This window comes from Rhinopithecus roxellana, chromosome 14 (assembly GCF_007565055.1).
Source record: "Rhinopithecus roxellana isolate Shanxi Qingling chromosome 14, ASM756505v1, whole genome shotgun sequence".
NCBI lineage: Eukaryota > Metazoa > Chordata > Mammalia > Primates > Cercopithecidae > Rhinopithecus > Rhinopithecus roxellana.
The window spans coordinates 21,697,027-21,724,949 of NC_044562.1; the positions used below are offsets into that span (position 1 = coordinate 21,697,027).

The 27,923-nt window shown below is 41.5% G+C and overlaps 1 protein-coding gene across 2 annotated transcripts; it reads left to right on the forward strand.

Annotated features, from left to right (window-relative positions):
• Positions 1 to 239: 239 nt before the first annotated feature.
• On the forward strand, positions 240 to 27,716 carry SLC19A3 (solute carrier family 19 member 3). 2 transcript variants are annotated; one of them, XM_010375603.1, is made up of 7 exons: positions 266 to 322; positions 12,182 to 12,333; positions 13,362 to 13,557; positions 14,917 to 15,745; positions 18,255 to 18,447; positions 26,216 to 26,357; positions 26,963 to 27,359. In XM_010375603.1, exons 3-7 carry the CDS (start codon positions 13,420 to 13,422, stop codon positions 27,137 to 27,139), a joined length of 1,479 nt encoding a protein of 492 aa, XP_010373905.1. In that variant the 5' UTR covers positions 266 to 322; positions 12,182 to 12,333; positions 13,362 to 13,419; the 3' UTR covers positions 27,140 to 27,359. The 2 variants fall into 2 exon arrangements, with proteins under 2 accessions (XP_010373904.1, XP_010373905.1); XM_010375602.2 differs by lacking the exon at positions 13,362 to 13,557 and having other exon boundaries at positions 240 to 322; positions 26,963 to 27,716.
• The last annotated feature ends 207 nt before the right edge of the window (positions 27,717 to 27,923 follow it).

The window sequence follows — 27,923 nt, forward strand, 5'->3', positions numbered from 1 at the left end:
GCAAACGATCGAGGTCGAATTCAGGCCCTTAGCTTCATTATGCTAAATGCCAGTGTACTACTTAAGTTGCTCCTTTCAGGGGAGTTCACTGTTTCTGCCCAGAAAACCGGCCCTGGCCCGGGAAAACCTGGGCTTCCACACTGGGATGAAAGGTATGGACGCGCGGATTCACATATGCAAAACGTGGGGGCGTGGCCCTGGGCTCCCGGCCAGGCAGGCTCCGCCCCCTTCCCATCAAGAGCGTTTGGATCCACCTGGCAGCCGCGGGGGAGTGGTCGTCCGGCAAGTGAGCGATTTGGTGAACAGACACCTCCTTCTGTAGGTAAGAACATCTCGGGGGGCGAATTAATGGAAACAGCACCGTCATCCCTCGGTCTCAGCAGTGTCGCCTCTCTCTTCCCGGGTTTGGAGAGCTGGGGGCGGGTTCCTGGCTCCGCGGACCTGGGCTACACTCCGAGCCGCGTGAGGAGCTCTCCTGCCACGCCGCAGCCCGCGTGCTGGGACTCACCCAAGTGGGTTTGTCTGGAATTCCCATTTGCAGCCTTCTGGAAAAGCAGATTAAATAAAATCACGATTCTCGTAAAGTGCCAGCACCTCCTATGGTTACACCCCGCGTTCACAGATTTTAACTGCAAAGGCGTTTTAGCACAGAATTCCAAATTCCAATCCAAGGATGGAGAAAAGGTCCTTCCTAGTGAGAAAAAGGAAGGTGAGTTTGAATTTAAGAGAGCAGGGGCTTTTTTGGGAACCACTTGAAATTTTGGTAATTGAAACTAAAAGAAAACACAACTACGCTTTACAAAAACACTGCTAGAAAGAATACCTAAGTCATCAAATAATAAATAAATAGTGTGACATCTATTTACCAAATCAATGTCGCCGCTGGAAGTGTGCAAAAGGTTGGTACTTTCCGAGTGCTTCAAGTTTGAAAAGGGTAAAGATATAATGTTTTCTAAAAGTGCTCTCAGGTGGGGGTTGGTGGCTCACACCTGTAATCCCAGCACTTTGGGAGGCTGAGCGGGGTGGATCACTTGAGGTCAGGAGTTCGAGACCAGCCTGGCCCTGTCTCTACTAAAAAGGCAAAAATTAGCCTGGCATGGTGGCAGGTGCCTGTAATCCCAGCTACTTGGGAGGCTGAGGCTGAAAAATGTCTTGAACTTGGGAGGTGAAGGTTGCAGTGAGCCAGGATTGTGCCACTGCGCTCCAACCTGGGCGACAGGGCAAGACTCTGCCTCAAAAAAAAAAAAAAAAAAAAAAAAAGGACTCTCATGTGTTTTGCTCCTATCAATATTGAAACATTGGTGTCTCCTGTGGCAAAAGGTGTTTTTCATGGAGGCACATATATTAAATAGACCAAAACATAACTTCCCAAATATCTTATAAGATTATCCTAGTAGTAGCTGAAATGGACAAAAATACCAATTTCCTTCAGTCATTATTGGTAAAAAAACCAACAAGACTCATAAGGTTGTATAATGGTAAATGCATACACATTTATTTAACATGCACACAGGGAGACTCAGAGTGATTGATTACCCACCCTGCAGCATGTCTCGGAAGCTTATAGACTACCCTGGCAAATAAGGTTATGGGAGGGAGGAGAAAAGTGGTTCTGTTGAGGGGCCTGCTAGGGAGAATGAATGGGCCAGGGGAGAGAATAAGATATAGTATCTTGTGAAAGGGTCTGTTCAGGTGTGGGGTATATTCTTGGTCTTACAGGGAGGGGAAAAGAAACAATTGTTCCTTTTGGTGGGTCTGGATCTTAGGCAGATAAAGGCTTTGTTGAGCTGGGAGCAGGGAAGGTCAGAGAGACCTTCCTCTAGCATGTCAAAGCCCCATATTTTGGGGTATCAGCTTCTGAGTCCCACCACTTAATAGTGATGAAAGTGGTGAGTCTGTAATAGCCAGATCAAAGAAGAATCCAAAGAATGAGTATGTCTGTAGATCAGGAATATTGAATAATGAAATACATAGAGATCAGGAATATTGAAACTGGTTTTCCATGGGGGAAAGGAAGACTGTTGTCCTTCACAGGATAAACCTTATTTGCATGTCTAGAGACAATAATTATTTAACATTGCCGTCAGTTGTTAAAATTTACAGAGTTGTAAAATAGCTCCAATGACCTCTAATTTTTCTTTAATTCAATTTTTTCCCTACAATCCCACCTTCTCTCAGTGCATTTAATCAGATACTTCCACTGCATCTCAATTACTAGATGGTCAGTTGACTTTCCTTTTTTGTTTTGTTTGGGGTTTTCGAAGTTGTGTGTGTGTGTGTGTGTGTGTGTGTGTGTGTGTGTGTGTGTGTGTTTGAGATGGAGTCTCACTCTTCTTGCCCAGGCTGAAGTGCAGTGGCTGGGATCTCGGCTCACCGCAGCCTCGACCTTTCCAGTTCAAGCGATCCTCCCACCTCAGTCTCCCAAGTACCTGGCACTACAGGCACATGCCACCACGCCTGGCTAATTTTTGTATTTTTTTATAGAGATGAGGTCTTGCTACTTTGCCCAGGCTGGGGTCAGTTGACTTTCTAAGCTGCTCCCATCAGTTTCATGGTTTTCTTAGGCATATTCCTTCTGCTCTACCTATGACTAGATTGATCTGAACATAGACGTAACAGAATAAACAGAATTTGGAAGGGAATGATTAATTTACCAGCAAATACCTCATGCAAATTAAAAGGAATGGTACCATATATGATAAAATAAAATCTGAAGCATCTTAAAGATCACTTGGGCTGGGCACAGTGGCTCACACCTGTAATCCCAGCACTTTGGGAGGCCGAGGCAGGCCAATTGCTTGAGGCCAGGAGTTCAAGAGCAGCCTGGCCAACATGGGAAAGCCCCGTCTTTACTAAAAATAAAATTTTTAAAATATCACGTTTCTGCTCTTACAAAAATAAACAACAGAACTATTCTGGCCCACATATTGAATATCTGGGTCTAGTTCATGTCTTTGGAAGTTGTGTGGAGTGCTTTATTTCAGCAAATATTTTTTTTTTTTTTTTTTTTTGGCGGGGAGTGTGGGGTTTGACATAAAGGATTATAAATGGATGATAAGGCTGCTTTGTAGTTTTTTAAGAGTCTGGGTCACTTAGCACAAAATTCTATAGAAGCTAAATTAGGTGACTTTAGTAAGAATAGTCAGGGCAAGGCCGGGTATGGTGGCTCACACCTGTAGTCCCAGCACTTTGGGAGGCTGAGGTGGGCGAAGCACTTGAGGTCAGGAGTTCAAGACCAGCCTGACCAACATGGCAAAACCTTGTCTCTACTAAAAATCCAAAAATAGCCAGGCCTGGTGACAGGTGCCTGTGGTCTCAGCTACTCAGGAGGCTGAGGTGGGAGAATCTCTTGAACCCAGGAGGCAGAGGTTGCGGTGAGCAGAGATTGTACCACTACACTCCAGACTCCAGACTCCAGCCGGGGCGACAGAGGGAGACTCCATCTCAAAAAAAAAAAAAAAAAAAAAAAAAGAATAGTCAGGGGAAGGCGTTATTCATTTGTCATTTGTTTATCTCTCTAGTAACTTGTGTTTCAGAAAGATCTGAATCTGGGTGTCTGTTTTGTTTTTTTTTTTTTTTTTTTTGAATGGGATTTCAAATGGCATTGGCTGCAGAAGAGGGTGGGCCCCGGTACATAAAGCCACCAGAAGCGGATGGGCTTCTGCATATAAAGCTGTTGCTCTTGGCAGCTCTGTCTGAAGGAGGAGGACAAGAGGCTCCAGGGAGAGGACAGGGATTTTCATAGTGGCGGGCAGCAGAAGGAGCAGAAGTTGGATCTGAAGGCAGGAAGCCAGCTGGGTTCTAGAAAGAAAGAAACTGTGACACAGAAAAAACAGGTAACTCAAGGGATCCTCCTGCCTCGGCTTCTCAGATTCAGATTCCGTTTGTATTAATTGAAGAATGTTATATGTGGCCAGACTTACAAGGTTTATTGGCCTGTCCTAGTTTTGCTTTATAGGCACTGTTTTCATCAGCAATTTTCTGGGACAGACTCATTTTCAAAGAACCTGTTCGGTTTTCCTATTATATGGAGGCCTTGCCCTGATGTGGAATTTAAATTTAAAATAGTCATTGCACCACTAGAAAAAGTCCAGAGCTACAGAGAGTTGTGCACAGTAAAATGCTTTGAAGGACGGAGAGTAGGATGCATTTCTTTAAATTGAGGTATAATCTACATACAAAGATTTTAAGTGTCAGTGTTCATAATTGTATACACCCGTGTAACTATATCCCATCAAGATATAGGATATTTCATCAACCCAGAAAGTTGCCTCCTGCCCTTTTACCGTCAATTCTCCAAGATGACCGCAATTGTGATTTCTATCAGCATGAAGTAGTTTTGCCTGTTTTGGACCTGGAGTAAATGAAATCTTCATGGTACGTCCTTTTTGTGTCTGGATTCTTGTACACAGGATAATGTTTGAGATTGGTTTATTTTCTTCCGTGTATCAGTGATTTGTTTTTGTTTTTGTGTTTTCAAATTTCAAATCATCTTTATGAAGTACATCTTTTTCTTTTAATCTGTTTTCTATTGCTTATAACAATACCTGAACGTGGGAAATTTAGAAATAAAAGAGCTTTATTTCTTACGGTTACGGAGGCTGGGAAGTCCAAGGTTTAAGGGGCACTTCTTTCTCTTATGGACTCTAAAGAATCCCAAGGGGGCACAGGTATCACATGGTCAGAGGGCTAAGGCTGCTAGCTCAGAGCTTACTCTTAGAAAACCACCAGTTCCCCTCCCATGATGACCCATTAATACATTAACCTTTGACTCCATTAATTCATGAATGAGCTAATTCATTCATGAGCACAGAGCTCTTATGATCTAATCACTTCTGAAAAACCCCACCCACCCCCACCTTTTTTCACAACAGGGTCTTACTCTGCAGCCCAACCTGGAATGCAATGGTGCAGTCATGGCTCACTGCAACCTTGATATCCTGGGCTCAAGGGATCCGCCTGCTTCAGCTTCTCAGTAGCTTGGACCACAGGCATGTACCACCATGCCCAGCCAATTTACTTACTTTTTTTGTAGAACCATGTTCTTGCTATCTTGACCAATCTGATCTTGAACCCCTGACCTCAAGCAATCCTGCCTTGGCCTCTCAAAGTGCTGGGATTATAGGTGTGAGCCACTGCACCCGGCCTGGGATTAAGATTTAACATGAGTTTTGAAGAGGACAGATATGCAAACCCTAGCAGTATGGTTTACAAATAAGAAAATGTGTATTGTAAGTGTATAGTATTAATACATGAGTTTGGACAAATGTTTGTAATCATCACCACAATCAAGGTGTAGAGTGTTTGGTCACCCCAGGAAGTTCCCCTGTGCTCTGTTGCAGTCACTCTCTTCCCTAACTCCCACCCCAGGCAACCCCCAATCCAATTTCCATCACTACAGGTAAGTTTTGCTTGTTTTAGGACTTTATATGTTAATGGAATCATATATTTTTGTGTCTGGATTCCTTGACACAGCAAATTTTTTTTTATATTCATTCAAGTATTTGCAATAGTTCACTCCTTTTTATTGCTAATTAGTATTGGTTGCCAAAATTTATCATTGTTTATTCATTCCTCATTTAATGGACGTTTAGTTGCTTCTCGTTTTTTCACTAATATGAATATATGAACATTCTTAGATAGACTGCCAAATGATTTTCCAAAGGGTTGGTACCATTTTACATTCGTGCAAGCAATGTATATGGATTCACTTGCTCTAAATCTTTGCCAACATTTGGTATGCTGGTCTCTGTAGCCATTCCGGTACTAGTTTTCTCTCCTAGTTTTAACTTAGGATTTCTGATTACTTATGTTGAGTAGCTTTGCATTTGCTCTTGGCCTGCCACATCTTTTGCAAAGTATTTCAATCTTTTGTTCATCTGTTCTTATTGAGTTGTAGGCGTTCTTTATTTTGGAGACAACTCCTTTATCAGATATTGCTTTTATGACTATTTTCTCTTAAGTCTGTGGCTTCCCTTTCTAATTTATTTGCGTGTGTGTGTGTGTGTGTGTGTGTGTGTGTGTGATATTTTTTTGTACAGACGATAAAAGAAAATGTTGTCCAGGCTGGTCTTGAACTCCCAGGCTCGAGTGACCCTCCTGCTTCAGCTTCCCAAAGTGCTGGGATTACAGTCTTGAGCCACTGCACCTGGTCTCTCTCCAGTTTCTTAACAGTACCTCTTTAGAAGCAGATGTGGGCCGGGCGCGGTGGCTCAAGCCTGTAATCCCAGCACTTTGGGAGGCCGAGACAGGCGGATCACGAGATCAGGAGATCGAGACCATCCTGGCTAACACGGTGAAACCCCGTCTCTCATAAAAATACAAAAAAAAAACTAGCCGGGCGAGGTGGCGGGCGCCTGTAGTCCCAGCTACTCCGGAGGCTGAGGCAGGAGAATGGCGTAAACTCGCGGGCAGAGCTTGCAGTGAGCTGAGATCCGGCCACTGCACTCCAGCCCAGGCGACAGAGCAAGACTCCGTCTCAAAAAAAAAAAAAAAAAAAAAAAAATAGAAGCAGATGTGGCTTTTTTTTTTTTTTTTTTTTGAGACAGAATTTCATTCTGTTGCGCAGGCTGGAGTGCCATAGCGCGATCTTGGCTCAATGCAGCCTCTACCTCCTGGGTTCAAATGATTCTTCTACCTCAGCCTCCTGAGTAGCTGGGATTACAGGCTTGCACCACCATGCCTGGGTAATTTTTGTATTTTTAATAGAGACAGGGTTTCGCCATGTTGGCCAGGGTGGTCTCAAACTCCTGACCTTAAGTAATCCACCTACCTTGACCTCCCAAAGTGCTCGGACTATAGGCATGAGCCACGGCGCCCGGCCTCCTTTCCATTCAGTTTCTTAACAGTACCTCTTGATAAGCAGATGTGGCTTTTTGATGAAATCCAATTTATCATTTTTTTCTTTTAAGATTCTTTTTATCATTTCAAATATGTGCCAGTCCCTAGGTAACAAAGATCTGTTTCCTTCTGGATGGCATGCTGTGGTATTAGTATTTGTTATGTCACATTAGTTTTTGTGTATGGAGTGAGGCAGTGATCAGTAAGATGCATTTCAAGTAAGATGAATTTACAGCCAGAATACAATAACTCCCTAGAAGTTGGTGGAAGCACCTTCCAATTTTTAGTCTCGCTCTGTCACCCAGGCTGGAGTGCAGTGGCACGATCTTGGCTTACTGCAGCCTCCACCTCTGGGTGAAAGAGATTCTTGTGCCTCAGCCTCCCAAGTAGCTGGGATTATAGGAACCCGCCACCACACCCAGCTAATTCTTTTGTATTTTTATTAGAAATGGGTTTTCACCATGTTGGCCAAATTCAAAGGTGCTGGCTGAATCAGCGCCTCTGTGTATCCCCACAGTGTCCATGGCAGTTTTCTTCAGGGCTCGTGTGGTGTGCTGCAACAGGGTTGGGGGCAGGTGCACTCTGGTTTGCTGTGCCGGTGCAGCAGGGAGACCTGCCCAGGGTCACTGTGGCTCCGGAGTGGAGCAAAGGCCAAAGCTCAGGGTTCACCTCCTCAATCTGCTGTTGTAACTAACACTGTGCCTCTGCAAACTCTCTCCTGTGCGTCCAAGTCCACCAAGGTAAGGTCTGTTGTGGATTTAGCTGCCCTGAGTCTCTGCTAAAAGGAGCAGCTGATGAATTGACTCTTTCTTTCTACTTTCAGCATCTTCACTGCATGTTTCAAATCATGAGAGCCTGATAGGCTGAGTTTTGTTTGGGGAATGTGCCTTTTTTTCCTGTTGTTGTTATTAATACAGTCATTCTCTGTTGTCCAGGTTGGGGTACAGTGGCGTGATCTCCACTCACCGCAACCTCCACCTCCTGGGTTCAAGTGATTCTCCTGCCTCAGCCACCCAAGTAGCTGGGATTACAGGCACCCACCACCACAACTGACTAATTTTTGTGTTATTAGTAGAGATGGGGTTTCACTATCTTGGCCAGACTAGTCTTGAACTCCTGACCTCAGATGATCCACCTGCCTTAGCCTCCCAAAGCGCTGGGATTACAGGCATGAGCTACTACACCCAGCCTTTTAAAAAAACTTTTAATCTACTGTTTACACAGTGTTCTTGTACGTTTTTAAAAAGTGATGGAGCTTATAGTAATGGGTGAGGATTACTGCTACAGCAGCAACTTTTAAAAGGACTATCTTGTGATTTGGAATGCACAGAAAATGAAGGGGACGGTAAACATCTGGCTTTCACAGGTATGAACTCAGAAAATCAAGTCAATTCATGTCCTCACCTTAGAAGCAGTGGAAGCAAAGGGATGTTTAGAGCGCTTTTTAGAGGCCAATAATATTACGAGGTCAAAATGGAATGATAAATGGAAAAAGGATAAAAGAACAGTCTATTCCGGAATAGTACTTTCTTGTGGAGGATGTGATCCTCTGAGACAGCACAGGTGGTTACTGCGTTTATAAGGGACATGTGTTCATATTTAGTCCATTTTTTTCCTCTTTTTTTTTTTCCAGACAGGATCTCACTCTGTCGCCCAGACTGGAGTGCAGCGGCATGATTACAGCTCACTGCAGCCTCGAACTCCTGGGCTAAAGTGATCCTCTCACCTCAGCCTCCCAAGTAGCTAGGATTATAGGCATGCTCCACCACACCAGGCTATATCTTTTTTGTTTGTTTTTTTCATCACCTTTATTTTAAGTTCCAGGGTACATGTGCACGATGTGCAGGTTTGTAACATAGGTAAACGTTTGCCATGGTGGTTTGCTGCACAAATCAACCCATCACCTCTGTACAAGCCAAGCATCCATTAGCCATTCTTAACTCCCCCTGCCTCCTCGTTCCCCTGGCAGACCCCAGGGCATGCTGGTCCCCCCCATGTGTCCATGTGTTCTCATTGTTCCGTTCCCACTGGCCAGGTTGCCGAGAAGAAGAAATGCTTTTACATTGTTGGTGGGAATGTAAATGAGTTCAACCACTGTGGAAGACGGTGTGACAATTTCTCAAAGATTTAGAAGCAGAAATACCATTTGACCCATCATTCCTGTTACTGGGTATATACCCCAAGAAATAGAAATCATTGTATTATGAAGATACATGAACGTGTATATCTTTTTTTTTTTTTTTTTTTTTTAAGAGATTGGGCCTCACTATGTTGTCCAGGCTGCTCTCAAACACCTGACCTCAAGCAATCATCCTGCCCTGGCCTCCCAAAGTGTTGAGATTACAGGCATGAGCCACTGAGCCCAGTCTTCCTCTACAACTTCTAACTTAGTGCCATGCCCCATAGTAAGGTAGTGTACATTATGATTATGTATTTGTATTTATATATTGTTGACCTAAACAGAAGTTTCAGAAAAAAAGCTTAGCCTTTCTCTGCAATGCATTCTGATAGTTAACATTTTTTGTACCATTAAAAAAATCCCAACACTTTGGGAGGCTGAGGTGGGCGGATAACGTGAGGTTAGGAGTTTGAGACCAGCCTGGTCAACATGGCGAAACCCCATCTCTACTAAAAACACGAAACTTAGCCGGGCATGGTGGGTGCCTTTAGTCCCAGCTACTCTGGAGGCTGAGGAAGGGGAATCACTTGCACCTGGGAGGAGGAGGTTGCAGTGAGCTGAAATCATGCCACTGTGCTACAGCCTGGGCAAAAGAGTGAGACTCCATCTCAAATAATAATAATAATAATAATCTTGTTTGCAACCCCATACTAAATTTTCTTGACGCCACAATATGAAAATCACTGTTTTAAAATAAACTGAAATTGGATTTTTATTTTTGAGACAAGATCTCACTCTTGCCCAGACTAGAGTGCAGTGGTGTGATCACCACTCACTAACACCTTGATCTCCTGGCCTCAAGTGACCCTCCAGCCTCAGCCTCCCAAAGTGCTGGGTACTATGCTCAGCTTAAAATGGGGATTTTGAAGATATAGCCAGGCTCTCTCAAACAGAAGGTAAGAGGAAAGATAGCTGAACTTGGAATTAGGAAACTGAGGCCAAGTCCAGGCTCTGATGTTTGTTAAAGGTGAAAATCAGCACAAATCTTACCACCTCTAGCCCTCCATTCCCCCATCTATCCGGTAACAACCATCCCACCTCCATGTGCCTCACAGAATGCTCAAGGAAAAATTAAATCCTTTTCAAAATGTAAAAATTATTTTAAAAGATTGCATGAGTAATTCAATTATCATAGTCCTAGTCATACATGGTAAAGCACTTGTAGAGCTGAGGACCTTTCTGTCCTTTAAGGGATGCAGCTAGGAAGTGAGATGCACTCAGGAAAACCAGGCAGCACTTGAATTTATTCTCAGTGGTGAGGCATGACTCATGCCCTTCCCTCTGTAAGACTGCCTTCCCTAAATCCTGGATTCTTGCCTGTTCCTGACATTTCTTTTCACCCTTACTCTTCTTCAGGTAGACTGTAGTTGTTTGTTTATTCAGTTCATTCAGCATCTTCTTTGAGTGCTATGTATTAGGTGCTAAGTTAGGCACTTAAGACAGAGCGGTGAACCAGGCAATATGCCCTGCTCTCCTGGACTTGCACTTTAGTAGGGCATGTATTATATAGGTTTTTTTTCTGCTTGACTGTCCCAACTAAATCAATTTGGACAGCAGTATTAGAACGCTAAAGAGACAAAAAGATAGATAATCCAGCAGGCTTTTAGCAGCCTGTGGATCACTGTAGCAAAGTCATAGGTCTCAGATGCATGGAGAAGATGATGACCTGGATTTAGTGAACAAATCCATGGTCAGCAAAGGTGGAGAGGAGGCTCTGGATAGAGAGGCAGCAGATGCCACCCCAGCAAGACCACTCTTCAGAAGATGACCAAGCCTCAGTGATTACCCGTCCAGGACAGCCATTTCTATAAGATCATTAACAACAAAGAAAGAAAGCACCAGCAAACTCAGCAGCGTTCCAGGAAGAAGAGAAAGCCCTGTTTCTGGGACTAAGGGAATAGGTGAACAGTCACTCTAATTTGCCTTTGGCAAAATTTTCACATCGTCAGCGTTGCTCACTGATGCTGTAATGGTAGTTTCAAAATCTGACCTCCCTTTTCTCTCCACTGCTTACTCAAGAGCTTTGTTGACATAAACAGCATTTACCCTATTAAACTTAAGAAAGGAATTATGCAGCTGTCTGGGGTCACCTTGGGAAAGGGTAGGGTGAGTGGCAAGCCGTAATGATGTAACCTAGTAGGTCCTTCCTACCTCCCCAACCCCTAGTAAAGCTCCCCACCCACTGGATACCTGGAATTCCACCCAGGTGACTTGCTATTCTGGAATGAGAATGCTTTTCCTTCTCTCTAGCCTGCTTTCAAACTTTAATTGACCCTAAAATCTCTGTACATGAAACCATAATCTTTAGTATGAATGTGTTTATAAATACACATTTTTCTCCTCACTGTGGTTGTCATTAGGGTAATACCAGCAGCTGAGGGGGCCTCCGGAATGTGGGAGAGTGGAATGGGTGAAAAGTTCCTGATGGGAGTAGGGAGACCTGGATTCAGATCTTGATCATGTGGTTTGAAGCCAGTGTTTAGGCATCTTCCATATGCTACTCTGGGAATGTGGGGAAATGATATCTATTTTACAGTTATCATGTAGATTTAAGGAGATAGTATGCAGAAAAGCATCATACAACAAATTAGGTTCCTGCCTATAAATTTATCTCAGAGGAGTTAACCACATACAGGACCATCAAAAATCTATAAAAGAGTTACAACAAAGCAACGCTTGAGCTAAAATGTGGAGGAATTAGTGAATTTCCCTGTGCACATGATAATTCACATGAGACAGCAAGATGTTTTCAGATATAGCCACCATACGATGACTGTTTTTTGTTTTTTCTGTGCAGTGACAAATGAGATCCTCTGTTGGGCTTTATGTCTAAAGCTTGAATTTCAAGCAATTTCCTCACTTGAGATCAGGAGTTCAAGACCAGCCTGGCCAACACAGTGAAACCCCATCTCTACTAAAAATATAAAATTATCCAGTCATGGTGGCGGGCACCTGTAATCCCAGCTACTTGGGAGGCTGAAGCAGGAGAATCACTTGAGCCGGGAGGCGCAGGTTGCAATGGGCTGAGATCATGCCACTGCACTTCAGCCTGGGCAACAGAGCAAGGCTCCACCTCAAAAAAAAAAATCAGGTTTTCGTCGCATCGAAGATGCTAAAAAGAATAAGCATCACTTAATTTTCTCTTTGTTTCCATTTGATCAGCCATGGATTGTTACAGAACTTCACCAAGCAGTTCCTGGATTTACCCCACTGTGATCCTCTGCATATTTGGTTTTTTCTCCATGATGAGACCCTCAGAACCATTCCTTATCCCATATTTATCTGGACCAGATAAAAACCTGACCAGTGCAGAGGTAAGTTAACATACATATGTATCTTAATGTGGTTTTTTAAATTTTACAGGACTTGAACAAGGATACAGGGCTTCCCTCAACTTGAAATAAGATGAACACATTAAATTCAGTGAGCCCAATTTTCATAATATGTGTCGCATATAGAACTTTTCAAACTACTTCCTCCTCATACTTGCAGAAAACTGCAGCCAAAACACATTACATGTGTTAACAAATTTTTAATTTGCATAGAGTGCTAACATTTGTGTTAATGATAGGAGACTTTCAGGCCTCCATTGATTCTATTATACTAATCCTAAAACAGCATCACTGGCAGGCGCAGGATCTAAATCTAAATAAACTCTCAGGCTGCTGAGGGATAAGCAGGATCTCATAAAGAATTGTGGTATTTCTGTATGACACTGTTTATCAGCAGGTGAGCCATTAACAGCTTTATCTCCCAGCCCTTGCCTCCTTCTCTGAAATGCCAGATTCTCTTACTTAAAAGAGCAACGTCTTTCTTTTTTGGTGTTGTTTGAGATGGAGTCTCACTCTGTCGTGCAGGCTGGAGTGCAGTGTTGTGATTTTGGCTCACTGCAACCTATGCCTCCCAGGTTCAAACAATTCTCCTGCCTCAGCCTCCTGAGTAGCTGGGACTACAGGCATGAGCCACCACACCTGGCTAATTTTTGTATTTTTAGTGGAGACAGGGTTTCACCATGTTGGCCAGGCTGGTCTCGAACTTCTGGCCTCAAGAGATTCACCCTCCTGGGCCTCCCAAAGTGCTGGGATTACAGGCATGAGCCACTGCCCCCGGCCTCGCATTTCTTTATAAGAAGTACAACAAGAAAATGCACTGACCTAACTGCAAAATTACCCTGGGCTTATTTTACAATCTCAGCCTCAGCCTTGAAAACACTATGTAAAGTGTGTGGCTTCGCCTGCAAGGTTAATTGGTGCCTCGGGTGGTGAGGTGGCAAGGACAGAAAGGCAAGCTTGTTCTGTAGTATCAGATCACTTAGGGACAACCGTGTTTCCGAGTTGCTCAGGTTGAAGCATGCCACAATTAAGACAACAAAGGACAGATGCAGGGTCAGAAGCAACTCAATGAGTCCACTGAGGTCTGCTTCTGCAGCCACTATGGACCAGTTCATAGATCCTCCCTCCAAGGAGCAGCTCAGTTGTGTGGTCTTTGCTCTGTGGTCTCCTGCTTTCTCCAGCAACCTCAGTGATGCAGGTGTCAAGGTGAGTAAGTTCAGTGATTTGAGAGGTTGTGGCACTCACCCATCATGCCCCACAGATCAGCAACTCCAGTCCTTCCTATTATGAAAATGGATATCCTATGCATTTCTGACTAAATCCGTGAGATGATCCGTATTAAATGGAGGCACAGACAAATCAGCAGAATTGTTAGGGGGAGACGGGGGACAGTTGGGAACCTAGCAAATTTGCCCAGGAAGGAAAATGAGATGCATTACTTGCTTCCACTCTATAATGTGGCAAAGTTATTTACTCTTTCCCTATCTTCCCATATCTTTCCAGATGTTGGAAGGACTGAAATATTTGACGTAGTGATAGATCACATGAAAATAAAGGCTGTTGGATTCTTTTTGTTGTTGCTGCTGAGATGGAGTCTGCTCTGTTGCCCAGGCTGAAGTGCAATGGCACGATCTTGGCTCTCTGCAACCTCTGCCTCCCAGGTTCAACCGATTCTCCTGCCTCAGCCTCCCGAGCAGCAGGGATTACAGGTGTCCGCCACCACGCCTGCCTTATTTTTGTATTTTTAGTAGAGACAGGGTTTCATCCTGTTGGCCAGGCTGGTCTTGAACTCCTGACATCATGATTCACCTGCCTCCGCCTCCCAAAGTGCTGGGGTTACAGGCTTGAGCCACCACGCCTAGCCTAGATTCTTTTAACATTATAGTCTACTTGTCTAATGTTAATATTTGAACAAGAAGGAAATGATATTTTTTAAGAATCTTGGGCTGGACGTGGTGGCTCACGCCTGTAATCCTAGCACTTTGGGAGGCTGAGGCGGGTGGATCACCTGAGGTCAGGAGTTCAAGACCAACCTGATCAACATGGTGAAACCCCGTTTCTTCTAAAACACAAAAATTAGCCGAGCATGATGGCGGGCGCCTGTAATCCCAGCTACTCGGGAGGCTGAAACGGGAGAATGGCCTGAACCCGGGAGACAGTGGTTGCAGTGAGCCAAGATCAGGCCACTGCACTCCAGCCTGGGTGGCTGAGCAAGACTCCATCTCAAAAAAAAGAAAAGAATCTGAAAAACTTAAAAGTGTCCAAACGCTTTTTAACTCATCTACTCAACTGTACATACTATTTAAACTTAATGTATAATTCAGATTGCACAGTAAGCCAATATATTCTTCTACCGGGGTTTATCTAAGTGTATAAGTTGGTTGGTTTTTACTAATGGGAAAGGAGACTACCTTTTCTTAGTGATTTCCTTGAAAATGAGTTTTCTCATTATGTTTCTCCGTAACGCGAATAATTTCCAATTGGATGCAGAATTTGAGGTACAAACCACAGGTACCTTAGTAAAGTACTGGTGCTTCACGGTCATGCAATTGACCAACTTTGCAGATAACAAATGAGATCTTCCCCGTTTGGACATATTCCTACCTGGTGCTGCTGCTGCCTGTGTTTGTCCTCACCGATTACGTCTGCTACAAGCCGGTCATCATCTTGCAAGGTATCAGTTTCATCATTACCTGGCTGCTGCTCTTGTTTGGCCAAGGAGTGAAGACCATGCAGGTTGTAGAGTTCTTCTATGGGATGGTGACCGCCACCGAGGTGGCCTACTATGCCTACATATACAGCGTGGTCAGCCCCGAGCACTACCAGAGAGTGAGCGGCTACTGCAGGGGCATCACGCTGGCTGCCTACACAGCAGGGTCCGTGCTGGCCCAACTCTTGGTATCCCTGGCGAACCTGTCGTACTTTTACCTCAACGTCATATCCTTGGCCTCTGTCTCCGTGGCCTTCCTTTTCTCACTTTTCCTACCAATGCCCAAGAAAAGCATGTTTTTTCATGCAAAACCCAGCAGAGAGATAAAGAAGTCATCGAGTGTGAATCCAGTATTAAAGGAAACTCACGAAGGTGAAGCACCAGACTGTGAAAAGCAGAAACCCACATCAGAAATACCCAGCACTTCAGGGAAGCTGAATCAGGGCCAGCTGAACAGCCTGAAACCAAAGAATGTGACTGTGGAAGTTTTTGTGCAGTGGTTCCAAGATCTGAAGGAGTGCTACTCCTCAAAACGCCTTTTCTACTGGTCTCTATGGTGGGCTTTTGCCACAGCAGGTTTTAACCAGATTTTGAACTATGTTCAAATCCTGTGGGATTACAAGGCACCTTCCCAAGATTCTTCCATCTATAATGGGGCTGTAGAAGCTACTGCAACCTTTGGAGGTAAGCAAATGTCACTTAATCTTCCTTCGTTGGCTTTTCCCCCTTAAGACTGTTTCTCCAGGTACCGAACTTCGTGGCAGCGAATTAGCTCTGTTCAGAAGGCAGCATAATTTTTTTTCAATCAAGAATGAAAGTCACTGGAAAAACAAGAATACCATGATTTTCTACCGTATTGTAGTTCCAACAAGTAACTTTTTTTTTTTTTTTTTTTGAGACGGAGTGTCACTCTGTCACCAGGCTGGAGTGCAGTGGTGCGATCTCAACTCACTGCAACCTCCACCTCCCAGGTTCAGGTGATTCTCCTGCCTCAGCCTCCCAAGTAGCTGGGACTACAGGTGTGTGCCACCACGCCCAGCTAAGTTTTTTTTATATTTTTAGTAGATACGGGGTTTCACCATGTTGCCCAGGATGGTCTCGATCTCTTGACCCCATGATCTGCCCGCCTCAGCCTCCCAAAGTACTGAGATTACAGGCGTGAGCCACCGCACCCAGCCACAACAAGTAACTCTTAGGAGCTCAGGGCTTAGCACCAAACAATGAAATTCTAGTTGAATCCCTAAGATTCCAATTCATCATTAGCACAAAGGTTAATAACATGCCCTGTTCTTTTAGGATTATTTTTAATATCAAAATATATACATATATGTGTGTATGTTTTTATTATTTTAGAAAATAAATTAAGGATTCCAAATTCTCACTGAGGGTTTTGTTAATACGGGCTTTGAACTAACTAGCATTCACCTATAATAGTTCTAGGCTATACACCAACAACTTTCAAAAGCAGCTTTCTCATGGTGTTTAAATGAGGGGTGGAAGACATGTGAAAGTCAGAATTTTAATATCAGAGGGAAATCTGTCTTTGAAGTTTAATCTACAATAAATGTTTATTTCCTAATAACTGGAAGCTTAAATGTCAAATGAGACTTTGAAGATATTTTTTAGGAAGTGAGATTTTGCCCCACCCTCATTTACAAAAAGTTTTAGAAAACCCATGTGACCTCTATTTCATTATTATCTCCCTTTTGGGAAGCTTCAGTTTAACTCCTGGAAACCAGGACTGTGCCAGAATTGCTTCACTGAAATTGTTGCTCCTACATTTCAAATCCATGGGGGGAAAATAGTTATTTTTTTTTCCTCTGTAGTCATGATCATATGTGGGAAAGTCAGTCATATGTCTGTGTAGTACTTTAAATACCTTTTGTTTATTTATTTATTTTAGACAGAGTCTTACTCTGTTACCCAGACTGGATTGCAGTGGCATGATTTCAACTCATTGCAACCTCTGCCTCCCGGGTTCAAGCGATTCTCCTGCCTCAGCCTCCTGAGTAGCTGGGATTGCAGGCGCCCACCACCGTGCTGGCTAATCATTGTATTTTTAGTAGAGATGGTGTTTCACCATGTTGGCCAGGCTGGTCTCTAACTCCTGACCTCAAGTGATCCAAGCCCTTCGGCCTCCCAAAGTGCTGGGATTACAGGAGTATGCCACTGTCCCCAGCCCTAAATGCCTTTTACTTTTGTTGAAGAGAACCACACACAAGTACTAACCCTAATTACTGTCAATTATTCAATTTCTTGAACTCTGTCAGTCTATACAGATGTTTTCACCCAAAGCTTCTCAAGTAAATTATGTCAGATGTTGAAGACTTTAGAGTGGAGATTGGAAATAAGACTAAGATTACTAAAGATTCATAATAAAGACTAACACTGGGTGGGGCAAGAAAAGAGACTAAAGCTATCCATGTAACACATCTGATACTCATCACTGAAAAAGACTTACAGCAAAAACTGAGAAAAGAAAGGCAAATAGAGAGGCCAGATGTGTTCCCAGAGAATTTATTTCATCCTTTTCCATCCCTGCATGTTGTGTTGAGTGACTAGGTTAATATCATTTCTCCTTACACTGCTGTGGTTAGGAACCTTTCTGGCCCCTCTGGAGAGTACAGTGCCTGGTATATAGTTGATACTAATTAAAAGTGTGATGACTAGGCCGGGCGCGGTGGCTCACGCCTGTAATCCCAGCATTTTGGGAGGCCGAGGCGGGCGGATCACGAGGTCAGGAGACCGAGACCATCCTGGCTAACACGGTGAAACCCCATCTCTACTAAAAAATACAAAAAAAACTAGCCGGGCGAGGTGGCAGGCGCCTGTAGTCCCAGCTACTCGGGAGGCTGAGGCAGGAGAATGGCGTGAACCCAGAAGGCGGAGCTTGCAGTGAGCCGAGATCCGGCCACTGCACTCCAGCCTGGGCGACAGAGCGGGACTCCATCTCAAAAAAAAAAAAAAAGTGTGATGACTAAGTGACCAAAAGAATAGCAAGTGAAAAGAAAAGCCAAAAGAAGACATGGTTGAAAAAAGGATAGATCCACATTCAGGTCGATCACACAATTTTGTGAGAGCAATATATTTATCTTGCAAAATTACCCGAGACCTGGGTTTTTAAGAGAGGGCATTGATATTTTCTTGCATGCAAAGTCATTGTGTTTGATTGCCTTCAATGTTTTGTTTTCAGGGGCTGTGGCTGCCTTTGCAGTGGGTTATGTGAAAGTCAACTGGGACCTTCTGGGAGAGCTGGCTCTGGCGGTCTTCTCAGTTGTCAATGCAGGTTCTCTATTTCTCATGCATTACACAGCCAACATCTGGGCCTGCTATGCTGGCTATTTGATATTCAAGTCCAGCTATATGCTTCTTATAACCATAGCAGTGTAAGTTTTACCAACCACTCCTAAAATTGAACTGTATTACTCTCTCTTCTGTCTTCCTAAGCTTTCTCTAAGAACTTCAGAAGGATTTTCGTCAATGGCAATATTAAATGTTGACTACTTCATATTAAATTAGACACAACTAAGCCAACTTTTCATTTAATCATTTGCTCTCTGAATATTGCTACAATATACCTTTAGTCATCAAGGGAAAAAAAAACTCTGTAGGTTTATAAACCAAAAGCAATGATAGATACATTGTCAGCATTTTCTTTTTGTTTTGTTTTGTTTGAGAGATGGTCTGGCTCTCTTGCCCAGGCTGGAGTGTAGTGGTGGGGTCATGATCACGGCTCAATGCAGCCTTGACTTCCCAGGCTCAGGTGAGTCTCCAACCTCAACCTCCTGAGTAGTTGGGATGACAAGCATGTGGCACCATACCTAGCTAATTTTTCACATTTTGTAAAGATGGGGTTTCACCGTGTTGCTCAGGCTGGTCTCAAACTCCTGGGCTCTAGCAATCCACCTACCTTGGCCTCCCAAAGTGCTGAAATTACAGGTGCAAGCCACTACATCTAGCTCCATTGTCAGGTTTTGATTTGTTTATTTCCAGCAACTGTCCACATAAGGGGTGATGTGATCTGCTTTTAAATGGTTAGGTTTAGATTTCATTCCTACTTTCATTTGGTTGCTTGAGAAATTCTAGGCACATACTTTTGTGACACAAAAGATTCTCAGGAAAGTTATTAAAAAGTTGGAGACTAAAAAAATAGATACACAGATAACAAGAAACCTTTAGCTGCAGTCACATATGGAACCAAGTAGTTTTTCTTTTCTTTCTTTCTTTTTGAGACAGGGTCTCACCCGGGCAGGAGTGCAGTAGTGCAAACATAGCACACCACAACCTTGATCTCCTGGGCTCAAGCAGTCCTCCCAACTCAGCCTCCTGAGTAGCTGAAACCACTGGTGCACACTACCATGCCTGGCTAAATTTTTAATTTTCATTTTTGTAGAGACAGAGTGTCGCTATGTTCCCCAGGCTGGTCTTGAAGCCCCGAGCTCAAGTAATCCTCTGGCCTCAGCTTCCCAAAATGGTAGGATTACAGCTGTGACCCACCTTGCCAGGTCTAGTTCTTAATCATTTTCTAAAAATGATTTCTGGGATTTAGAGTTTCCTATCATTTTTCCTTATACTTTTTCTCAGAGATCTCTTTAAGAAAATGATTAAAAAACCATTTGGTTTCATATAAAAGTACAGCTAAAGCTGACTGCAGAAAATATGCTTTGCTATTAACCAAAAGAGATGAGAAACATTTAAATTTCAAATTGCATGAAAGAAGTGGAGACAACAGCTTCATCGAGTTTTGGTTTTAATTTGTGAAAAAAAATGTTTTATAAACAATTTACCACACAGAAATATGAGCACTCTGGGAAAAAAATCATCAAAGGAAAAAAAAATTAGTTGGTATGTTTATTTTCTTCATGGAAATGTCTTAGTTTAATCAGAATCATGCATCTTAGGTTGCTTTTTTTTTTTTTAATGTGAGGATTTTGTTAAAGTAGGATTATACCATTTCTTTGCATTAAAAAAGAAATATTCATGGCTGGGCACAATGGCTCACATCTGTAATCCCAGCACTTTGGGAGGCCAAAGCAGGTAGATCACCTGAGGTCAGAAGTTCGAGACCAGCCTGGCCAATATGGTTAAACCCCATATCTACTAAAAATACAAAAATTAGCTGGGCATGGTGGTGAGCACCTGTAATCCCTGCTAATGGGGAGGCTGAGGCAGGAAAATCACTTGAACCTGGGAGGCAGAGGTTGCACATTCTCATCAGCATTTATTGCTTGTCTTTTGGATAATTCTAATTGAAGTGAGATAATATCTCATTGTAGTTTTGATTTCCATTTCTCTGATCAATGATGTCGAGCACCTTTTCATATATCTGTTTGCCATTTGCATGTCTTTAAAGAAATGTCTATTCAGATTTTTGCCCACTTTTCATCTGATTATTAGACTTTTTTTCCCTATAGAGTTGTTTGAACTCCTTCTATAGTCTGGTTTTTAACCCCTTGTCTCGTGGGTAGTTTGTAGATTTGTTTTTCCATTCTGTGGGTTGCCTCTTTCCTTGGCTGTGCAGGAACTTTTTAACTTGATGTGATCCCATTTGTCCATTTTTGCTTTGGTTGCCTGTGTTTGTGGGGTACTCAAGAAATCTTTGCCCACTCCAATGTCCCAGAGAATTTCCCCAATGTTTTCTTGTAGTTGTTTCATAATTTGAGGTCTTAGATTTAAGTCATTAATCCATTTTGACTTGATTTTGTATATGGTGAGAAATAGGGGTTTACTTCCATTCATTCTTCTGCATATGGACATTCCGTTTTCCCAGCACCATATATTGAAGAGACTGTCTTTTCCCCAATGTATGTTCCTGGCATCTTTGTTGAAAATGAGTTTACTGTAGGTGTGTGGGTTCACTGTTGGGTTTCTGGGTTCACTATTCTGTTCCATTGGTCTACATGTCTGCTTTTATGTCAGAACTATGCTGTTTTGGTTACTATAGCTCTATAGTATAGTTCAAAGTCAGGTAATGTGATTCCTCCAGTTTTGGTGTTGTTGTTGTTTCATTTTGTTTTGTTTTGCTTAGGATAGCTCTGACTATTCTGGGTCTTCTGTGGTTTCACATAAATTTTAGAATTGTTTTTTCTATTTCTGTGAAGAATATCCTTGGCATTTTTATAGGGATTGCATTGAATCTGTAGATTGCTTTGGATAGTATGGGCATTTTAACAATACTGATTCCCCCAGTCCACAAATATGGAATATCATTCCATTTTGTGTGTGTGTGTCCTCTTCAATTTCTTGTTATCAGTGTTTTATAGTTTTCATTGCAAAGATATATTTCACTTCTTTAGTTAATTCTTAGATATTTTATCTGTAGCTATTATAAATAGGATTACTTTTTTGATTTCTTTTTCAGATTGTTCTCTGTTTGCATATAGAAATGTTATGGAGTTTTGTATGTTGATTTTATGTCCTGCAAATATATTGAACTTATTTATCAGCTCTAATAGTTTATTGGTAAGAGTCTAAGTTTTCCTAAATGTTAAGATCATATCGTCTGCAAGCAAGGATAATTTGACTTGATCCTTTCCAATGTGGATGCCCCTTATTTCTTTCTCTTGTCTGATTGCTCTAGATAGGACTTCCAGTGCTCTGTTGAATAGTGGTGGTAAAAGTAGGCATCCTTGTCAGTTTTTTTCCATTCAGTCTGATACTAGCTGTATGTCTGTCATATATGGCTTTTATTATGTTGAGTATGTTCCTTCTATACCCAATTTTTTAAGGGTGTTTATCAGGAAGGGATGCTGAATTGTATCACATGCTTTATTTAGCATCAATTGAATGATCATAGTTTTTGTCCTTCATTCTGTTGATGTGACTTATCACATTGATTGATTTACATATGTTAAATGATCCTTGCATCCCTGGAATAAATCCCACTTAGTCATGATAGATTATCTTTCTAATGTATTGTTGAATTCAGTTTGCTAGTATTTTGTTGAGAATTTTTGCATTGATATTCATCAGAGATTGGCCTGTAGTTGTTTTCTGTTTTTAATTTGCCTTTGTCTGGTTTTGCTGTTAGGGTAATACCGGCCTGGTAGAATGAGTTTGGAAGTATTCCTCCTCTGTTTTTTAGAATAATTTGGATAGGACTGGAATTAGTTCTTTTATAGAATTCAGAAGTGAAGCCATTGGGTCCTGGGCTTTTCTTTAGTGGGAGGCTTTTTATTATGTCTTCAATCTCATTACTTGTTATTGGTCTGCTCAGGTTTTGGATTTCTTCATGGTTCAATCTGGGTAGGTTGTTTGTATCTAGGAATTTATCCATTTCTTCTAGATTTTCCAATTTATTGGCATATACTTGATCACAGTAGCCACTGATGACTCTTTGAATTTCTACAGTATTGGTTGTAATGTCTCCTTTTACATCTCTAGTTTTATTTACTTGGGCCTTCTCTCTTTTTCTTAATCTGGCTAAAGGTTTGTCAATTTTATCTTTTCTAAAACCCAACTTTTTGTTTCATTGACCTTTTGGATTGTTTTCTTCATTTCAATTTCATTTCTTTCTGCTCTGATGTTTATTATTTCTTTTCTTCTGCTAATTTTGGGTTAGGTTTACTCTTGCTTTTCTAGTTCTTTAAGATGCATCATTAGGTTATTTATTTGAGGTGTCTCTTCTTCTTCTTCTTCTTCTTCTTCTTCTTCTTCTTCTTCTTCTTCTTCTTCTTCTTCTTCTTCTTCTTCCCCTTCCCCTTCCCCTTCCCCTTCCCCTTCCCCTTCCCCTTCCCCTTCCCCTTCCCCTTCCCCTTCCCCTTCCCCTTCCCCTTCCCCTTCTTCTTCTTCTTCTTCTTCTTCTTCTTCTTCTTCTTCTTCTTCTTCTTCTTCTTCTTCTTCTTCTTCTTCTTCTTCAGAGACAGGGTCTTACTGTGTTGCCCAGGCTGGAGTACACTGGCATGATCATTTCTACTCACTGCAACCTCTGCCTCCTGGGCTCAAGTAATCCTCCTGCCTCAGACTCCTGAGAAGCTGGGACCACAAACGTGCACCACCACACCTGGCTAATTTTTTGTATTTTTGATGGAGATGGGGTTTCACCATATTGACCAGGCTGGTCTAGAACTCTGGAGCTCAAGTGATTCATCTGCCTCAGCCTTGCAGAATGCTGGAATTACACACATGGGCCACCACACCCGGCCTCTCTTCTTTTTTTATGTAGGCACTTGTAACTATAAATTTCCCTCTTAGTACTGTTTTCACTGTGTCCTATAGGTTTTGGCATGTTGTGTTTCCATTATCATTTGTTTCAAGAAATTTTTCAATTTCTCTCAATTTCTTCATTGACCGACTGGTCATTCAAATTTAAATTAATATTTAATTTAAAACAATTAAATATTGTTTAATTTCCATGTGTTTCTGTAGTTTCCAAAATCCCTCTTGTTGATTTCTAGTTTTATTCTATTGTGGTCAGAGACAATGTTTGATACTAATTATTTCAAATTTTTGAATATGTTTTAAGAGTTGTTTTGTGACCTAACATGGTTTATCCTTGACAATGATCCATATGCTGAGAATAGTATGTATTCTGTGGCCAATAAAAAGTTCTGTAAATATCTATTAGGTCCATTTTTTCTATAGTACAGATTAAGTCTGATGTTTCTTTATTGATTTTCTGTCTGGAAAATCTATCTAGTGCTGAAAGTGGGGTTTTAAAGTCTCTAGCTATTATTGTATCGCATTCTCTTATCTCTTTCTAGCTCTAATATTTGCTTTATATATGGGTGCTCCAGTGTTGGGTGCATATATATTTACAATTTTTATATCCTCTTGCTGAATTGACCCTTTTATCATTGTATAATGACCGTTGTCTCTAGTTTCTGTCTTGAAATCTATTCTCTCTGCTATAGAGAGAGAATGGCTACAAATCCTGTTTTTTTGTTTGTTTCCATTGGCATGTTATACCTTTGTCCATCACTCCATTTTCAGTCTATGTATGTTTTTATAGGTAAAACGTATTTCTTGTAGGCAACAGATCATTGGGTCTTTCTAAAAATCCATTCAACCACTCTTTTGAAGAGTTTAGACTGATATGTAAGGACTTACTCCTGTTATTTTGTTATTTCTTTTCTGGTTTTGTGGCCTTTTTCCTTTTCTTTCTTCCTTTTAGTGAAGGTGATTTTCTCTGGTGATATAATTTCTTTTTTACTTTTTGGGTATCCATTGTATGTTTTTCAATTTGAGATTACCATGAGGCTTGCAAATATTATCTTATAACCCATGATTTTAAGCTGGTAACAACTTAGGACTATTTGCATAAACAAACAAGCAAAAAGAAAACTAATAAAAACTCTACAGTATAACTTTGTCCTCCTGCTTTTTAACTTTTTGTTGTTTCTCTTTATATCTTATTGTACTGTCTTGAAAATTTGTAGTTACTATTTTTGATTGGTTCATCTTTTAGTCTTTCTATTTACAAGAGTAGTTTATACACCTGTTACAGTGTGATAATATTCTGTGTTGTTCTATGTGCTTATTATCACAAGTGAGTTTTGTGCCTTTACATGTTTTCTTATTGCTCATGAACGTCCTTTTCTTAGAGATGGAAGTACTCCCTTTAGCATTTCTTGTAGGAAGATCTGGTGTTGATGAAATCCCTCAGCTTCTATTTGTTTGGGATGGTCTTTATTTCTCCTTCAGGTTTGATATTTCACTGGATATACCATTCTAGGGTAAAGGTTTTTTGCCTTCAGCACTTTAAATATGTCATGCCACTCCCGGGTTCTAAGTCTTTTCTAAGACTGAAAAGTGTGCTGCCAGATGTGGGGGCTCTATTGTATGTTATTTATTTCCTTTCTCTTGCTCCTTTTAAAATCCTGTTTTTTTTTTTTTTTTTTTTTTTTCTTTTGAGAAGGAGTCTCACTCTGCAATCCCGGCTCACTGCAAACTCCACCTCCTGGGTTCAAGCGATTCTCCTGCCTCAGCCTCCTGAGTAGCTGAGATTATAGGCACACACCACCACACCTGGCTAATTTTTGTATTTTTAGTAGTGACGAGGTTTCACCATGTTGGCCAGGATGGTCTTGATCTCTTGACCTTGTGATCCACCTGCCTTGGCCTCCCAAAGTGCTAGGATTACAGGTGTGAGCCACAATGCCCAGCCTAGAATCCTTTCTTTATCCTTAACCTCTAGGAGTTTGATATTAAATGCGTTTAAGTAGTCTTCTTTGGGTTAAATTTGCTTGGTGGCCTGTAACCTTGTCCTTGGATATTGATATCTTTCTCTAGTTTTGGGAAGTTCTCTGATACCCCTTTGAATTAACTTTCTACCTCATCTGTTTCTTTACCTCCTCTTTAAGGCCAATAACTTAGATTTTCCCTTTTGAGGCTATTTTCTAGATATTGTAGGTGTGCCTCATTCTTCTTTTTTCTGTTGTCTCCTGACTGTATTTTTAAATAGCTTGTCTTCAAGCTTGTTAATTATTTCTTCTGCTTGATCAGTTCTGCTGGTATGAGATTCTGATGTGTTCTTCAGTATGTCAATTGCATTTTTCAACTCCAGCATTTCTGCTTGATTCTTTTTAATTATTTCAATCTCTTTATTCGGTTTATCTGACAGAATTCTGAATTCCTTGTTTGTGTTATCTTGAATTTCTTTGAGTTTTCTTAACACAGCTATTTTGAATTCTGTGTCTGAAAGGTCGTATGTCAGTTTCTCCAGGACTGGTCCCTGGTGCCTTATTTAGTTTGTTTAGTGAGAACATGTTTCCTGGATGATCTTGATGCTTATGGATGTCCATCAGTGTCAGGGTATTGAAGAGTTGTATTTATTGTAGTCTTTGCTGTCTGGGATTTTTTGCACCTGTCCTCCTTGGGAAGGCTTTCTAGGTATTCAGAAGGTTTTGGGTGTTATGATCTAAACTTTATCTACATTAGGGAGCACCCCAAGCCCAGTAACACTGTGGTTCTAGCAGACTCTTAGAGATACTGCTTTGGTGATCTTGGATAAGATCCAGAAGAATTTTCTGGATTACCAGACAGAGACGCTTGTTATTTTCTCTTACTTTCTCCTAGACAGTCTCTCTCTTTCTCTTTGCTGGACTACCTGGAGCTGGAGGTGGGTGACATAGGTACCCCTGTGGGCACTAATTTCTATCTGTTGAAGACTTCCCCCATGTTATGGTTAAAATGCTTATTTATGTTTAATGATAGATTTCAGATTGCAGTCAATCTGAGTGTGGAACGCTATGCCCTGGTATTTGGAATCAACACCTTTAATGCCTTGGTGATTCAGACCATCATAACTGTGATTGTAGTAGATCAGAGAGGGCTCAACTTGCCAATCAGCATTCAGGTAAGCTGTAATACTTCTGTTTTCAACTAGGTAACCTCAAAGGTTTCTCAACCTTGCAACAAGCAATATTTAAATTTCTTGAGTTCCTTGGTTAAGCAAATTTTAAAATATACAGCTCCTTAATTATCATACTGTAGCACACCAAGTACGTTTTGAGCAATAATTGCAACTAGGACAACATTAACCTGGATAATGCAGGTAAGAAGTAACCTCAGTGCTTAAATTTATTCTTGGAGACATTGAATGTAACATTGCACCAGCCTCCAAACAAAGACATAGAGACAAATCAATGAGTTTTAGTGTTTTTTTGTTTTGTTTTGTTTTTTACTATTGATGATAGTAGCTATGATTTTAACCCAAGCAACCTGCTCTGAAGCCAAGACTCTTAGTCACTGTATTGCTTACATCTTCTTACTTGATCTTGATTTCTTACTTGATTTTGATTTCTTACTTGATAGGAGAGTATTGTTCAACCTAAATGACCCACATTAAAAACCTGGGTCTCAGTTACCCCATAATCCAAGCAAACCAACAGTATTATGTTGTATTATCATTGACATAGATGGTCATATTTTATATGTGGCTAATTATTTGTTTTTCTCCAGTTTTTAGTTTATGGGAGCTATTTTGCAGTAATTGCTGGAATTTTCCTAATGAGAAGCATGTATATTATCTACTCAACCAAATCCCAGAAGGATGTACAGAGCCCTGCTCCAAGCGAGAATCCAGATATGTCTCACCCAGAGGAAGAGAGTAATGTCATCATGTCAACAAAACTCTAACCTCATTGCAACAACTGCAGCAGTGGCTTTCAAAGCTATGCAATAATAAGGAAGGATTTTGAGATGGGTGGCATATGTTTTGCCATAACTTGACATGCTTTGTGCAAATCGGGATTCCAATGGACCTTTCAAAACCACAACAAAACCTCAGTTGTAGACGAGTTCTCTATCTGCCCAATTTTACTGGATGCAATTGACAGAACCCATTGTCATAATTAAGCAACCCATATTGGGGACCCCCTGTGACTAGTAGCAGCTGGAAAATTCTGGTTTTTCTCACTTGTAAGGACACGCAGATGGTGTGGAACCAAACCATGAGAAAACTCCAGACATCCTGGAGTTGGTATTCACCATTTGTGGGGAGAAATACTAACTGGACGGACCCTATTGCTTGGCTTAAATACTTGTTTGATCTTACCAAAGAAGTCAACGCATGGGACCTTTTTTGTCACACGAGCCATTTTCTTTCTTCTTCTAATAAGTGTATTTCTGTTTAAGTTACAGTTCTCCAAGAGAATTACAAGGTTTATCCCATTTCTAAGGGCTTGTCTTCAACTCTGATAACAGCATTATTCACAAGTTATGATTTGATAGTATTATTATTTAATTTTTTATGATTATTTTCCATGTTGTGTTCTGAGTTTTGCTGTTGAAAGTCTACCTCAAGAATAGCTCCAGATCCTCTTGTGTATTTGCAGAATGACACTGAGGTCATTTCCCAGTGGCCGGGAGAGGCAGGGAGTCTTCTCTCCACCACCATATAGAGGTGTTAATGCATCTATGG